This window comes from Cryptomeria japonica, chromosome 10 (assembly GCF_030272615.1).
Source record: "Cryptomeria japonica chromosome 10, Sugi_1.0, whole genome shotgun sequence".
NCBI classification, from domain to species: Eukaryota; Viridiplantae; Streptophyta; class Pinopsida; order Cupressales; family Cupressaceae; genus Cryptomeria; species Cryptomeria japonica.
This window is the reverse complement of record NC_081414.1, coordinates 408,852,883-408,869,738: the sequence shown is the minus strand read 5'-3', so window position 1 is coordinate 408,869,738 and position 16,856 is coordinate 408,852,883. Positions and strand designations below refer to the sequence as shown.

At 36.7% G+C, this 16,856-nt stretch overlaps 1 protein-coding gene across 2 annotated transcripts in view; it reads left to right on the top strand.

The window, feature by feature from the left end:
• LOC131038541 (glyoxylate/succinic semialdehyde reductase 2, chloroplastic) overlaps nt 1–16,637 on the top strand; it is a 136,060-nt gene extending 119,423 nt beyond the window's left edge. Inside the window, exons 8-12 of one of the 2 annotated variants that reach the window (XM_057971004.2) lie at nt 15,269–15,321; nt 15,419–15,489; nt 15,619–15,691; nt 15,818–15,922; nt 15,991–16,578. In XM_057971004.2, coding sequence (XP_057826987.1) covers nt 15,269–15,321; nt 15,419–15,489; nt 15,619–15,691; nt 15,818–15,922; nt 15,991–16,146 — 458 coding nt within the window. In that variant the 3' untranslated portion in view covers nt 16,147–16,578. Of the gene's footprint in view, nt 1–15,268; nt 15,363–15,418; nt 15,490–15,618; nt 15,692–15,817; nt 15,923–15,990 lie in introns of both variants that reach the window. The other variant, XM_057971005.2, reaches the window with a different exon arrangement.
• Nucleotides 16,638–16,856: the final 219 nt, after the last annotated feature.

Here is a 16,856-nt window from a genome sequence, read left to right as displayed (position 1 = left end):
CTCCAGATCTGCATGTCCCTGTTCTCTTTATGAGAGATTTTGGGCCTTGTTTTTCAAATCTGTGTATTCGAGGGTTTGTGCAGTTGTTTTTTTCCATTTTTGGGGGTAGCTGATTTTTTGGTACATTTTGGTGCCAAAAGGACCTCTCAGTTGGATTCAGAAGGCTGATTCCATGAACTGATATATAATTTGCCTATTTTCGGTGACAGAGGCATCTGGGACATGATTTTTTATTGGCACGTTTTTTTGAGGCACAAAAATCCGTACGACTGTACCTGCAAATGCGTCAGAGGATTTTCGTCAATAATTTTTTTTTTTATAATTTTTTTTTAAACCCTCTTTATGCCCTAAAAGAGGGTTTTTTTTCTTTTGGTCGTAACTTGGTCATACGGAGGCGTTTTTCGACAAATCTTATATCATCGGAAAGCTCTTTCCAAGCTCTATCCAGATCTGGAGGTTTGAACTTTTGATTTTGCTTTTTTGATAGTGTTTTTTTTTCTGTCAAAGCCCGAGGTTCATTTTTGCACTCCGGGAGATAAACTTGAGCATCCAAACTCCATTTTTCGAAAACTATATCGTTGGAAAGTTTGTTCTATGTTCTTTCCATTCATATGAGTTTTCTTTCCAGATTCTGCTCCAGGAATATTTTATTTAGTTGTTTGCTTTTCAGCACTTTGGTGAATATCTTGGATGTTTTAGGTCCTGGGATCTCTTTCATTGTGTAGGATGTCTCGGCTTTGGCTGTTCTTTTTGTTTCTAGTCTTTTGTCTCTTCTGATCATTGTAGCATTTTATTTATGCAAACGCACTGAGATAAAGTGCCATCATGCATTGTATACTTGGGATCTTGCACATCTTGTGCCTTATTGTACATGCACTACTTATAAAGTGCCATGGGGGGGTTGATGTTTGCCTTTGTTTGCCATCTACCTTTGTCATGTGAGTGTTCCTTCCACGACATTATGTATTTTCTCTGCACCTTCGATGTTCCTAGTTCTTCGTCCTGCAGTTCTTGTTGGCTGTCCTTTTTAGTGTACCTGTCCCTCTCCCTTTTCAGCATTATGGGGAGGTTTGTCCTGTCGGTTCTAATGCTTCCTTGGTTCGATTGATCATCTCTTCAGGCTTTGGTGTTTTCCTTTGTTTGCCATCGGATTCGAGTAGTGTCATTTGAGGGCACTCATGCAGATTACAGTCTTCTCTACTTGGTCATGTTCTCTTTCAGTGGAGGTTCTTTAGATCAACAGTTACTCTTCGACAGGGTTTGCAGCTAATTCATCCTTCAGTGGTGTTCTTCATTCTCTTCTTTTTGTTCCTATCTTCTGGAACACTCTTGTTTGGAGGCTTCTTAGTCCTTCACTTGAGCTTTCATCTCTTCTTGGAGAGGAGTTTTGTTTCCACAGGGTTTTCTCTTTTTTTTCCACTTTACAGAGATTTTATTATACTTGGGTACCTTATCAGGCTTAGTTGTCAGGACCCATTATTGCTTTCCTACATTTTTTTCATGTTTTTTTAGGCCTTAGTTTTTTTTTAGCTACTCCCTAAGTTCATCTTAAGGGGGGGGGGGGTGTTGGAGTTATCTTTTATTAGCTAATAATTATTTATTTATTTATTAGTCTATTATACTCCATGCTTAAGCTAAACTTATGAATCTTATAATTCTTTAGGGTTTTCTCCTTTAGGTTTTCGAGTATCCTCTTATAAGGATTCCCTCTTTGTATTTTCATAACAACTGTAATTATTGAATTGCATTCTTGTTGCACAATCAATATGACTCCTCTTTTCTGGATCTCTGAATTCTGGCCTCCATAGTTTTTTGCTTCTCTCCTTCTTTGACAAGTTTGCATGCAGGTGATCTTTGGGAGCTGTAGAGTTCATTTTTCCTCAACTCCAATAGTAATGATAATAATATTATTAAAAAAAAGTAGACTATGACATCTCTAATTGAAATGTCACATATCTTGCAAACTCTGACTCAACTTTATGCACAATACAATCTCATGTCCACGTGTGTGGGCAAGGTGGTATTTGAGATGATTAATGCCCCCTAGAAACTCTATATCATAGTTTTAGGACTCGGACACGGCAGCCCAAAATAGGACTTAGACTCAGAACTCGACAAAGAAGAAAACCACAATTTTACAAAAAAAACAAAAAGAAATTAATGCATTTAGAGAACATAAGAGTCATAATTCAAACATTGCACGTCATATGATCTTCAAACACTCAATATTTGAAATTTCATCATTCATGAATCATAAATTCATAATCATACTCATGGTTTCAAATTTTCAAATGTATAACAGCATCATAGATTCATAAGTTTATAAATGTCTACATATAATGATATGTCAAAATGAGAAAAACAACCAAATAAAATCGACATCTTCCTCTTTCCTCTCCTAATGTAATCCAATTTTTTAGGCCTTGAACTAGAAGGTGCTACGGGAGGAGGTGTTTCTTGTTCTTCAAAATCAAAGTTGTCTTCACCATCCTCCATTGCATCCAATTCTACTATTACTGCTTCTTTTGTTGCTCCTCTCTCCAATTCTGCAAGATCTTCTTCAATAAGGAGGACATCATCATCATTTCGTTCACTGGCAGTCCATTCACCATATGGATCAATATCATCCAAGTCTATGGACTCATGTGAAACTCCCTCCACCTTTCTAGTTTGAAGGCAAAGGTTGTACCGGACAAAAGCAAGATCATTGAGGCGCTGTTGGGTCAACCTAGTTCTCTTCTTTGTGTGAATGTTCTCAAATAAACTTCAATTGCATTCATGCACAGAAGCACTATATGGCTGGGACAAAATACGAATGGCTATCTTTTGAAGATTAGGTGTGCCAGCACCATAATTCTCCCACGATAAATCTACAAAAAATCATTTAGAATATAAGAATTATGTGAAAAAAAAAAGAATCAAGTTTCTAATTTTTTCTTGTAGTATTGAAGTAAATTTGTTACTTGGTTGTAGTTTATCTCTTCTTTCAATTGCTTGAGATGAAGAAAAGAGTTTCCCTACTGCACCCTTGACCTTGAATAAATAAAAAATAAAAAATAAAAAATAAATAAAATATAGAAAAATAGTTACTGTGTGTAAAATGGATGTTTCTAGATAGTCAGCATTGTCAAATTCATAAATAAGATATAACAAATCTCACCTCCAACTCATCAAGAACCTTGTTTATCAACTCATGATCAGGGGCCATCTTATCAATGCTTGCAATAACACTAGCCATGACCTCCTCATTAGCCTTAAATGTATCTAAGAAGTAGAATTTTGGGTTCAAGAAGTAGGCCAAGTCATGTATCGGCTGGTGGAGTTGGTTTGTCCATCTACGATCAATGATGCGCCAAATGATTTCATTTTATTTTTCTTGTTTCCATCATAGTAATGTGAAATGTCCTCTTTGGCCCTATCCATCACGTCATAAATGAAACCCATTGGCATGCCCTCTCCATCCACTATACGAAGAACCCTAACCAAAGGTTTCGTTACCTAAAAATCTGAAAACTAGTTTTAAATTATTAGAAACTTAACCTCACAAAATTAAAAAACATCAAATAGATTATCTTGTATAAATTTAATGTTTGTGTTTGTTAGTTACCTTGATTAACTCCTCTCCATTTTTGTTGAATGTGTCATCAAAAATTATACTTACAATCTTCTCCCCTTTTACTTTCTTGGAAAATGGAGACTGCAACCAAGCATCAGATTGTAATGTCCCTTCCTTAGGCATCTTAGACTTGAGCAGAGGTTGGCCTACTATTAGGGTCCTGTAGGTTAGCAGTGTGGTTTGGGGACCCAACCGGGGGTTGTGGAACTCAGCAGGGAGCTTTTCGGGCCTTTCAGATTGGAGTTATGGGGTTGAATCCATGGTTAAAATTGAAATATTAGAGCTGGCCTTATGTGAATAGTAATAGAGAAACATAAGATGAGCAGTAAAAAGTGCCCCGCATCCTAGTAATTTAAGTTGTTTTTAAAAGGGGGCCAAGTTCACAATGAGGAATTAGACCCTCAATGATATTTTATGATTTTTAAGGCCAAATAGTAACCCCAAAATAGATAAAAAAGCATTTTGTCTATCATTTGGATTCATTCTTATGCTTCCAATTTTTAGATCAGCAGCAAGCTTGAAAGTTTCAACAGCTTGGAGCTTCCATTTTGCAAACTTTTGGAAGAATTTGGAGATTTGGATGAAAACCCATCTCTCTTGGTAACATGTTACATCAATATTTAGCTTCAATGTGCATTTGACAGCCTTCATTGGAGATTTTAGTGCAGATTTATCAATTTGAGGGTAGGTTTCCATCAATTAATTGCAAGGAAAATCTTCTAGAGGTCATCACCACTCATTTCCAGCTTATTCTCAGCCAACCGCTCCATTTTGGAAATAAGGGTATCAAACTCTAGGGTGTATTTGGAGTTGTAGCTAATATTAGAGTTGATTTCTTATGTTCTATCTACTGGAAATTTGTATCAGACTTTAATGCTCAATTAAAGGTATGTACATTGGTCTTTTTAAGTGAAAGGAAGTTATCTTAATTGCATTTTTAATGTGTTATGCATTATTCTATATGGTATCAACTATTTTTTTCGCTTAGCATTCAAAACATTGTTCAGAAAACCAAACAAAACAAATAAATCAACCAAACCCCCACTTAACATACGTTGGCCCAAGACTTTATCAGCAAAACAAACAGTTGGTTTGGATCAGATTTGGTTAGAATTGGGTTGGGGATCTTTCACAGATAGAAACATTTGCTTGAGATGAGGAATGGCACCAAGAATGCTTTGCAATGTAAGGAAGTGGCTAGCAAATTGTGTCAGTCCTAGTCGCACAAGGTCCTTGCCATTTGTGTGTTTCCTCATCAAAGAAAGAACCCAAATATGGTTGTGGATAGATTTGGTAACATTTTTAGCATCTTCAATCACACTGTTCACCCATCCAATCTTGCCAGTGTCCTCTAACAACAAGTCCAAGCAATGTGTAGCACAAGGAGTCCATGAAATTGTAGGATGTCTCTCCATAAGGAGTCTATTTGCAGCTACATAGGCAGCTGTGTTGTTTGTGATAACTTGGACAACATTCTCAACACCAACCTCCCATCTAGTAAGTTGCACAAAGTCTCAACATTTTTGACTTTGTGTGAGGCATCTACGGACTTGAGGAACGCCAATCCACCATTTGAAGCCACTAAAAAAATAGGAGAGTCCTATTTCATCCATTTGTCCATCGTTGCAACCTTTTTTCAGCTAAACTTTTTTTTGTTCAACCATAAGCCGTGTATTTCTTACAGTTTCCTTTTGCAATGGCCCACTCAAATTTGTAGCTGTTGGGGTCTTAAACCCCTTACTTGCAATTGTCAACGCATTCACCAAACCTTTCCAATGTGGGTTGTTCACCACATTGAAAGGTAAATTATTATAGTACCAAAATTTTATTGTTGCCATCTTGCTTCATGATGTTTTTCTTTATTCCATCTCGTATCTTCAAGTGAAGGTTGTTCTCTTGGAACATTGCATGGAATAAAGTAATTTGGTCTTGGAGGAGGAATCTGGCTAGCACTAGCAGTAGAAAAAGGAACCCTTGGGACTCTCAACAAAAGAAGAAGAATGTGGTTGACAATTTCTTGGACTTGAGCAACCAAGGTAATTTGATGGCATAGAAGTGGATACATTTAGACTCATCGCTGCTACTAGTGCTTCCTCAATCTTTTGTCTTTTTTCTTTTTTCAACTCGTAATTAGCAAGAAGGATTTTCATCTCTCTAACTATCTTCGGAGTAGATTTAGGGCATATGTCCACATTTTGTCTAGGTATTTTGGCAATGTGGTATTTTAATCTATTGATTCCTTCATCATCCATTTATTGCATTCGGTGCAAATGACCTCACCCTTCTTATTTCCCGGTATCCCATACTTCCATGCAGGGTCTTTTCTATATGGCCTTTTAGTAGACATTGTTGTTTCAACATGTAAAAAATAAGTCAGTAGGGTTTTGTAAAAAATAAAAAATAAAAAAGATAATTAATCATTTGAGAAAAATAGATTTCAAACACAAGCTAAAAATACTAGGAAATAGGTAAAGAAGAGAAATGGAAAAAAAATTGCTAGCATTTTCCCCCATTTTTTCAAGATTTTTCACATTTTCACTCTAAGAAAACAAAAAAAAAAGAAGAAAAATCACTTACTTGACTCTAGTTCAATTTTGTACGCTCGTTTTCTCCTCTTCTTACAACCCTATCTCAACATGTAGACCTTTTTTGGGCAACCAAGAGGCAATAAATGATCAAAAGTTAAAAACAAATATTTTATAATGTTGTATTGATGTCTGACAGGTTGAGACTTGCAAATACCTGCCCAAAACTCATGCAAGTCCATTGCCAGGATTTGGTGTTTTCATGCCCGAACTTGTCATGGCAGTTGGATTTGGCGAGCTCCAAGACTCGTGAGTCCGACGATTTTTGGCGAGTTCTGAAACTATGCTCTATATCACAATTTATAAGGAACTTGCCCTTTGTTGGCATCTGGTTAGCGATGCTTCTAGGCAAGGTGTTTTCTTTGTGGTTGGGACATGTTAAAACTTTGGAAGATAAATGTAGAGATTGTGGGGTTTGCTTAAGAACTTATTCCAAGATATAGGATTATAAAACCCAAAAGTGGTAAACAATAAGCAAGGATTCTTTTTTAAAAATAGAGTAGGCAAAAGATAAAAGATTAGGGGTTGTAACTTTGTTCTATATTTATGAAAATGTTAAAAAAAAGGATGGAGAGGGCACACAGAGGAGCTAGGGTTTTGGGAGGCGACGTAGAGGAAGGGGAGGATGGGGATCCAAATGGGGACGATAATTTCCCCTTTTCGGTTTGGCTCCTGCTTGCCCTTCCTTGGGGGCTTTTGTGTTGTAGCTCGTGGCGGTTGCCCAAGAGGGCTTTTGCTTGGTAAGGATGGCAACGCTCATGAAGGCGGTGGTGTAGATATTCCTAGTGATGCGCCCCTATTTCTTCTTTTTTTGGGTAGAGTTTCTGGGGGCTCTTTTTGTTAAGTATATAGCTTCATTCAGATTGTAGAAATCCATATACATATATATATATATATATATATATATATGTAGAAATCCATATATATATATATATATATATATATATATATATATATATATATATGCATATTTATTAATTCATATGTTAATCGACATGTTCTGAATAATCCCGATAACTATCGGGTCACATTAGTTAAGAGAGCCCGAGCACCATCGTTGTTAACTAATGCGGTGAATAAGAGACAGAGGGTCATGTCCCCGTAGGGTCATGACTCTACGTGGCATAAGCCACGTAGAAGTCATGCCCCTACGTGGACATGACTCTTCGTCTCCTTATATGTGCAAAGGGCATCAACACTTTCTGGTAATTAAGATCAATAACGGTGGCAATCTCATGACCTAGAAACTGTCGACATCACAGTAGCAGATTAATATCACAGTGTTATATTCAGATACATATTGAAGGAAACTGTATTATTGCAGTGATCTCATTAAAGTTCATCTTGATTAAATATCATCAGACTATTATCTTCTCTATCTTTGATCCAGATTCCTTAACATGGTATCAGAGCCAAGTTGGTAGAGAAATAATAGAGACAACTCCTTCCAGACTTGCATTCAAAATCGAAGGAAAACAATTATGGTGAACAATGTTAGAGTGGAGGATAGACTTGAAGGTGCATCCAACTTTGTCTCATAGAGAATTCGAATAACAACAATTCTTCAAGAACTCGAATTAGATGCATACATAGAAGAAGACACTAAGATGCCTGAAGACGAGCCTGGAGAAACAACCTGGAAAAGACACAACAAGGAGGCTAAGAAAATCATAATTGATGCTGTTAAAGATCACATTCTCCCAACCATCTCAAAACTTACTACAGCTTATGATATGTTCAAGACCATTCAAAACTCATATGAAATAAATAATGCAAGCAGATTGCTTACCTTAAAGCAGCAATTAATGCATATCTACATAAACAAAGGAGAATCAATTACATCCTATTTCATGAGGATTTTAGAGTTGAAAGACCAATTATCAACTATTGGAAATAATGTAGATGATATGGAGCTATCTCTAATAGCACTTAAGGGATTACCATCTAGTTGGGAATCTTTTATTCAAGGCATTAGTGCTCGTCCGACACTACCAAAATTCGATCAACTCAAGAATGATTGCACTCAAGAACTAATCAGAAGAGGATTGGGTCCAAACAAAGAGGGAGAAATTCAAGCACTACATGCTAACACAAGCAACAAAGGGAAGAAAAGGAAGTTCAAACGGAAGAGAAGAAATAACCACAAAAGCAGAGACTTCTCCAAGATTCAATGCTACAAGTGTGATAAATTTGGACACACTCACAGATTCTGTCTAGAAAGGAAGAAAGCTCAAGCAACGATAGCTGAAGTCAAGGAAGTAGAGAATCCTCTATTTTTCCTAGCCTTATCAAGTGAACTAAACTCAAACAAACATATGTGGATAATCGACAATGGAGCATCTCGACACATAACCGGATTTAGAGATCAATTCGAAACCTTTGAAGGCCACTCAACTAAAGAAGTTACAATAGGAGACAATTCTACCTATCCAGTGAAAGGAATTGGGACCTGCTCAATTCAATTAAGAACAGGAGTTACACTACAATTGAAAGATGTTCTCTTTGTACCAGGTATCAAAAGGAATTTGGTCTCTATTTCAGGACTAGCTGATCAAGAATATCGTGTCACCTTCCATGAAGATAAAGTTCTACTTTGGCCTAAAAATTCTAATATAAAGAATGCTATTCCTATAGGATCTAGAGATGGTAGCTTATACAAGTTATGTAATATTCAAAAACAAGCTCTAAATCATGAAGTATCAAACTCTAATGAAATTTGGCATAGAAGATTAGGATATCTTCGACTTGGTGCCCTACCTTCTATAGGAAAGATTACCATAGGATTACCCAATCTAAAATCTGATCATGTTGGAACTTGTAAAGGATGTGCTCTAGGGAAGAACTCAAAAGGGTCCTTTCCCTCAAGTGAACACAAATCAAAAGTTGTACTAGAACTTGTCCACACTGATTTGTGTGGTCCAATGTCATTACCATCACTAGGGGGTTTCTTGTATTACGTGATATTTGTTGATGACTACTCTAGGAAAACTTGGATCTATTTCATAAAACTGAAGGAATCAAATGAAGTGTTATCAAAATTCAAAGAATTTAAAGCCTTAGTGGAAAATCAAACTGGGAAGAAAATAAAGACTCTTAGATCAGATAATGGGGGTGAATACATCTTTGAAAATTTTAAAGAATTCTGCATTTCTGTTGGGATTAAGAGGGATTGTACTGTACCTTATAATCCTCAACAAAATGGAGTTGCAGAAAGAAAAAAACAAAACCATCATCGAAGCTGCTAAAGCCATGATGCATGATCAAAATCTACATATCTCATTTTGGGCTGAAGCCTCAAATACAACTGTGTACATTCAAAACAGATGCCCTCATTCAATCCTAGAGAATATAACACCTGAAGAAGCCTTTACAGGAAATAAACCAAATTTAAGCCATCTAAGAATCTTTGGTTGCCACGTGTATATTCACGTTCCTAAAGAAAAGAGAACCAAACTAGAACCCTCCGAGAAGAAAGGCATATTTGTTGGCTACAGTGAAACCACTAAAGGATACAGAGTCTATATTCCAGGATGAAGATCTATTGAAATTAGTAGAGATGTCAAATTTGAAGAAGATGCTGCTTATAAACTATCTCTAAGTGCAGAAGATGAACTATCTGCAGAATCAAATGAAAATCCTACAATTGAAAATCAGAGGGAGAATAGCATAGAAAATCATGAACTTCAATCACCTAATTTCTAGAATGCTGAAAATCCTAACAACAAGAAAAGACCACTATGGGCAAGAAAGATGATTGAAGAAAATAATGTGGAGCCTGATGAAATCTTCAAAGAGAATAAGAAAACAAGAAGTCAATCATGCTATGTTGGACTTATGCCCGAACTTACAAAATCTGAATCATCAAATGTTGAAGAGGCTTTAACATGTCAAGCTTGGAAAGATGCAATGATTGAGGAATACCAATCTATCTTAAAAAATGATGTCTGGCACATTGTACCTAGACCAAAAGACAAATCAGTTGTCTCATCAAAATGGTTATTCAAAATCAAATATGCATCAAATGGTAGTATTGAAAAACACAAAGCCACATTCGTTGCCAGGGGGTTCTCTCAAAAGGCTGGAATTGATTATGAAGAGACATTTGCTCCAGTTGCCCGATATACTTCTATAAGAACCATCATTGCCATTGTAGCTTCCAAAGGGTGGAAGATACACCAAATGGATGTGAAGACCGCATTCTTGAATGGTGTTATTGAAGAAGAAGTATATATAGGACAACTTGAAGGCTTTGCTACACATGATAGAAATTTCTATGTGTGTAGACTAAAAAAGTTCTCTACGGCCTTAAGCAAGCTCCCAGGGTATGGTACAGAAGGATAGATAGTTATCTCTCCAAACTAGGATATTCCAAAAATGAAGCAGACTCTAACATATACTTCAAACTATCGGATGGTGACATGTTAATACTTGTTCTCTATGTTGATGACTTGTTGATAATAGGAGAAGATCACCTCATTGCAAAATGCAAACAAGATCTTGTGGCTGAATTTGATATGAAGGATCTAGGTCTACTGCACTATTTTCTGGGCCTAGAAGTATGGCAAAAAGAGAATTGTATTTTCCTAAATCAAGGAAAATACACCACTGATATCCTGACCAGATTTGGTATGATAGATTGTAAGCCTTTATCCATTCCAATGGAAACAAATCTTCATAAGCTCAAAAGTGAAGTAGTAGATTCAGAACCTACAAATCCTACATACTATAGACAAATTATTGGATCTCTTATGTACCTAGTAAACACTCGCCCTGATATTTGTTACGCTACCAATGTGTTAAGTCAATTCATGTGCAAACCTAAGAAGATTCACCTAATGGCTGTTAAGCATATTCTGAGATACTTGCGTGGCACTATTGGACTTGGCCTGAAGTATAAAAATGTTGAGATACAACTCCAAGGGTATTCTGATTCTGACTGGGTAGGAAGTTCCATTGATCGTAAAAGTACAACGGGGTGTTGCTTTAGTCTTGGATCAGCTATGATATCCTAGTTTAGCAGAAAACAGTCAGCAGTTGCTCAGAGTTCCACTGAAGCCGAATATATGGCTGCCTCCATGGGAGCACGTGAGGCAGTATGGTTAAGAAAATTGCTAGTTGGACTATTTGGGAAGCCCCTAAACCCCACTGTGATTCACTGTGATAATCAAAGCTGCACCAAACTTTCTGTAAATCCAGTTTTTCATAATGGATCCAAGCATATAGAAATCCCATACCATTACATAAGAGATATGGTAGATAGAGATGTCATCAAATTGACCTACATCAGCATTGAAGAGCAAAGTGTCGACATATTCTCCAAACCTCTTGCAAAGTTGAAAGTGGAGTACCTTAGAGGTAAACTTGGTATGACTAAATTATAATGGAAATTTCTAATATTGTTCATATGTAATTTGATATATTCATGAATACCTTGGATGCAATATTGCATGTGTGTGTTGTGTCATGAAAGGTGACGATCTTTCATGTAAGTGTAAGATCGCTATTGTAAGGTGACGACTTTCACAATAGCTTGATCTGTTATCAAGGTTGACTACATTGAGTTGATGTCCCAGAATGTGTCGGAAATCTTGATACTAAATTTCCTATGATGAGTTATTGAATTGTTATCATTAAATAGTTGTTCCGAAATATGTCGGAAATTATGATAACAATAATATCATGATTGACTACATTAATTTGTTGTCCCGGAATGTGTCGGATATCATGATACTAAATTTGTTTCACCTATGATAATGACAATGTTATAATTGTCACTAGAATCAAGGTAGTAATTTGATAAGACTTCAAATAGTTGTTGTCCCAGAGTGCTGGATATCAGATAATCTATATCTCTCTGATATATGAAGTATTCCACTAGTAAGTATTACTGAGTGAATGATCATGTCAAATAAATATGTATATCTAGAAGGTTGTTCCTTAAAACTCAATTATGAAATTCAATCCTCTTTTGCTAAGAGGGAGTGTTAAGTATATAGCTTCATTCGGATTGTAGAAATCCATATATATATATATATATATATATATATATTAATTCATATGTTAATCGACATGTTCTGGATAATCCCGATAACTATCGGGTCGCATTAGTTAAGAGAGCCCGAGCACCATCGTTGTTAACTAATGGGGTGAATAAGAGACGGAGGGTCATGTCCCTGTAGGGTCATGACTCTATGTGGCATAAGCCACATAGAAGTCATGCCCCTACGTTTATGCCACGTAGAGTCATGACCCTACGTGGACATGACTCTTCGTTTCCTTATATGTGCAAAGGGCATCGACACTTTCTAGTAATTAAGATCAATAATGGTGGCAATTTCATGACCCAGAAAACTGTCGACATTACAGTAGCAGATTAATATCACAGTGTTATATTCAGATACGTATTGAAGGAAACTATATTATTGCAGTGATCTCATTAAAGTCCATCCTGATTAAATATCATCAGACTGTTATCTTCTCTATCTTTGATCCAAATTCCTTAACACTTTTGTCCCGGGATTCCCTCTTCTCCTGGTTTTGGTGTTTTGGCTGGACCTTTTGTGGTTGCATTCGTGCGTGGTGTTCCTGACGCTATTTTGGGTTCCTTGTTTCTTGTTTCTGTGGAACCCAATTGTGGATGTTGTGGTTTTTGCCTCCTTGTGAGATTCTCTTTGCTCTGCTCATGTGCTCTCCTCGTCTTTTCTTTCGAGTAGCTTTTTCAGTGCTAGGGCCTTTGGTGGCTTTGTTCTTCTCGGCGGTCAGGTAGTTGCTGACAGTTTTCAAGGGTGTGGGCTGGCCATGGTTTGTTTTTGGTTAGGGTTTTGTTCTCTTGGGGCTGTGCTTGTCCCTGTTGTTGCCTGGTGCTTTATGCTTTTTCTTCTCAAGTGGGCTTTTGTTGTTTTGGGCTGGGTTCTTCCCCGTGAGGCTGCTATTAAGGCAGAGCTTTCTCTTGTGGTCTTGGTGTGGGTTTGGTTCATTTTGCTCTCCTCTTCCTCTTTCACAATTCCTATTGAGGTGGTGGCAATGCCTATGGAGGTGGTGTTTTGCCTAGTGGGAGAGGTTAATTGTTGCTCTATGTGGTCTACTTATGTCTTTGGCTACTTGGTTGCAGGGTTTGAATCAAGTTTGGCTCTTCTAGATATTGGTTCGTTTCTCTTCTGCTCCTATTGAGGTGGGTTCCTTTTCTATGGAGGTGGAGAGAAGTTATGCTGGACAGGAGATGACTTTCTGTTGGAGAGTCTTTGTAGGTTTCAGCATGATGGTTTTGGGAGCCATGTCAAAACCCAATCTGAAGGTTTGGGGAGCCTTCAAAACCCTCTGATCCTTGTCTTGCATTTGTTTGCCTGGGAGGCTCAGTTATTTCCAGATTGTTCTTTAAGATTTTTCTTTATGACTCTGGTTGTTATGGTTTTGGGAGCCTTGCTAAAACCTAATGATCAAGTTAAGGGTGCCTAGAAAAACCCTTGGATCTTGATGTCAATTAAAGGTGCCTTGGTAAAACCCTTGGATCTTGGATCTTTTGTTTAAAGGTTATGGGAGCCTTGCAAAACCCTTATCTCTTGTGTTGTTGATATCTCTTGTTGGATGGCTTAGGCTTGGTGGGTGGCTTTGCTTGTTCCTTACTGCTTGGCTGATGTTTGGTTGACAATTGGCTACTGTTAGTATTTGTTTGAATTTTTTTGTAGCATTTTACTAGTGGGTTTTGGATTCCTGTTAATTCCATAGGGTTTCAGGTCCCTTCAAAACCTATTGCAAGGGGTTTCAGATCCCCTCAAAACTTGTTGTAAGAGGTTTCATGTCCCCTCAAAATCTGTTTTATCCCTAATCAAAAGTTTTGTTCTATATTTAACTTTTAAATTTAGTATCTATAAATAGAAACAAGGAAGAATGAAGGAGAATAGGGATGAATGAGAAATATGGAGGGAAGGGTGTATAGCTTATATTGTTTACCTATTCTTGATGTCTAAAAATATGTTGAAAAGAAAGCTGACCTCTTCCATCAACTTCACCTATGCACAAAATTAATGCTACTCAAAGGAAAAATGGAAAACCGGAATAATAGTGAGCCAGAGAATGAGCAAGAGAGTGAAGAATGAAATTTGATTATTCTGATTTAAAGTAAAATTTAAATTCCCCCATTTTTCGCAAAATATTTGCAAACGATCTCCAATTCACTAAAATCACAAAATTTACATAAATCTTTCATAAAGTTATTTGATCGAAATATTACCTATTTATATGAAAAGGCATATTATCACCCACGATTTTGATGAACTCTTTAATGGCTGGATATGGGTGATGCACATCAAAATCCTCTTATCCATGCATGTGGTCTCATATGCCAAGTTGGCAGATTTTTAGGCCTGGGCCCACGAATTTCCATTACCTTTTACATTTACCCATAGCATTAGAGCATAGCAGTTGATGACTGTGACCTACAATTTTGATTCTAAGCTTTCGAGGATAACTTTGCAGATAAATATTTCCAACATTTTTCCATAAAGTATACATTTTTTTAATTTTAAAATCAAAATAATTAGAATTGCTATATATTTATATATTTAAATTTTGTATATATTTATCTCAAGGGTTGGAATACATATTTGTTGGCTTCTGGATTTTTGCCTTGTCTTACTTTTTGTGATCAGATGCAAGGTCCTCAAGCTGTGGTCACATATTAGAAGGAACGAATCAATTTCAAATGTAAAATTACACCAGCCCAAGCCAGAACAATCTAAGATATGCTCTCTATCCTCAGTTGGATACACTCTGTGTGTCCCTTCTCCAATGTCCACCACTTATCTTACGCCGTCAGCTAGGACAAATTCTCAGTCCAATAATCCAGACATACAAAGGTTAATAAAGAATTTTTCAGAGACAGTTGAACAACTAATGCATCTTTTCAATTTACAGAATCATACCTTTTCATTACAAATGGTATATCAATTTAATCATTCTTCTTTTAAAATCGCAAGATATAAATGAAGTTATATAACATCGGACCATGATTGGCTGACTGCTTTTCTATTTTTGACTGTGTGGATTGACATTTTCTATTATTATGCAGGTGATAAATCTCTTTATGATGAGGTTGCTCCACTATTAGACATAATGGGAAAGGTAAAAGTAAAGCTATCATCAGTCTATATGAAGCACCTTTGGTAAATAACCTTTTTACTGGTGATGTTTACAGTTTGGTTATTGATTGTTATTGTAGTCACGATTTTATCTTGGTGATGTGGGTAATGGTGCTGCAATGAAGCTTATTGTCAATATGATAATGGGAAGGTTAGAACTTAGTATTTTGCATAAAGTTTATGATCATAAATCTTGTATCATCCGTAACTTTGTTTTTTAACATTGCTAACATTTTTAATATTTATTATTTTCCTAAGACTGATTTGGTGATTATTGCAGTATGATGGCTTCATTCTCAGAGGGTTTGGTTCTTGGTCAGAAAGTGGGACTAGATCCCAATATTCTACTTGAGGTGCCATGTCATGCTGAGCCTATTTATCTGTCCAATTAGTGCTAATCAACGACTTGCTTTGTGGTACATAGGTATACGATTCAGAGGAATTGGTTGACCATGCCTTTTTTTTTTTTTTTTTTTCAGGTAGTATCACAGGGTGCTATAAGTTCACCCATGTTTTCATTGAAGGGCCCATCTATGGTAAAATCCAGTTACAACCCAGCATTCCCTCTCAAACACCAGCAGAAGGTAAATTATCGTTCAGATTTATTTCTAAAGTTACTGTTGAATACAAAGTAATGTCGATGGAAATTCAGGATCTGCGGCTAGCTTTGGCTATGGCAGAAGAAGTGTCGCAGTCCACTCCACTTGCAGCAGCTGCAAATGAACTATACAAGGTGGCAAAAGCTCATGGTCTAGGCGAAGAGGATTTTTCAGCAATTATTGAAGCACTCAAAGTTTTGAAGAAATAAAGTACATTTATAACTCAGATTACCTTCTACGGACTGCAGAATCGCAGATTCGATAGTCTGATTGGTGCTTCGTTGAGAGCTTTTGAAAGAGTTTCCTGAACAAGTTTTCTACGGAGAGAATGTCCTCAAATCAAACAAATCCATAGAATATTAAAAAGCGATGTAGAGAATCATCTATCACTGTCAAACATGGCAGTTTTATCCTATAGTCAAATTCATTCCTGCTCAAACTTCCATTGAGGCATACACTATTGATTCACAAAAATGTTAAACAAGAGCGTCATTAGTAAAGACTCTAATGCAATTTTGTGTTCAAACTAAACATCCTCATATTTGTTTCATGCCAAGATTTACCATATGCTTTTAATTCATGCCAGTGCACACTGTGATAACTGTGACAGTGATTTCCAGGAGAGCGGATATGTTTTACTATATTCTCTTCATTCTATGAATATCTTATACCTTGAAAAATAAAACCCGTTATGTAATCATAGTAAGAGGTTGAACTCCATAGCTATCAGTACCTTTTATCAGTAGATTCACTGAACTTTATTTATCAACCTTAAACAAGAGTTCCAAGGTGGCTGGCAGTGGCTATTGATAATAAGACTTATTGACAACAAGTCCTTATGAAGGACGTTCTCTTCCCAGGAGTACCTCTAGAAAGGATAATGCTCTTGAACCTAGTTTGTGAACCTTCACAATATAGG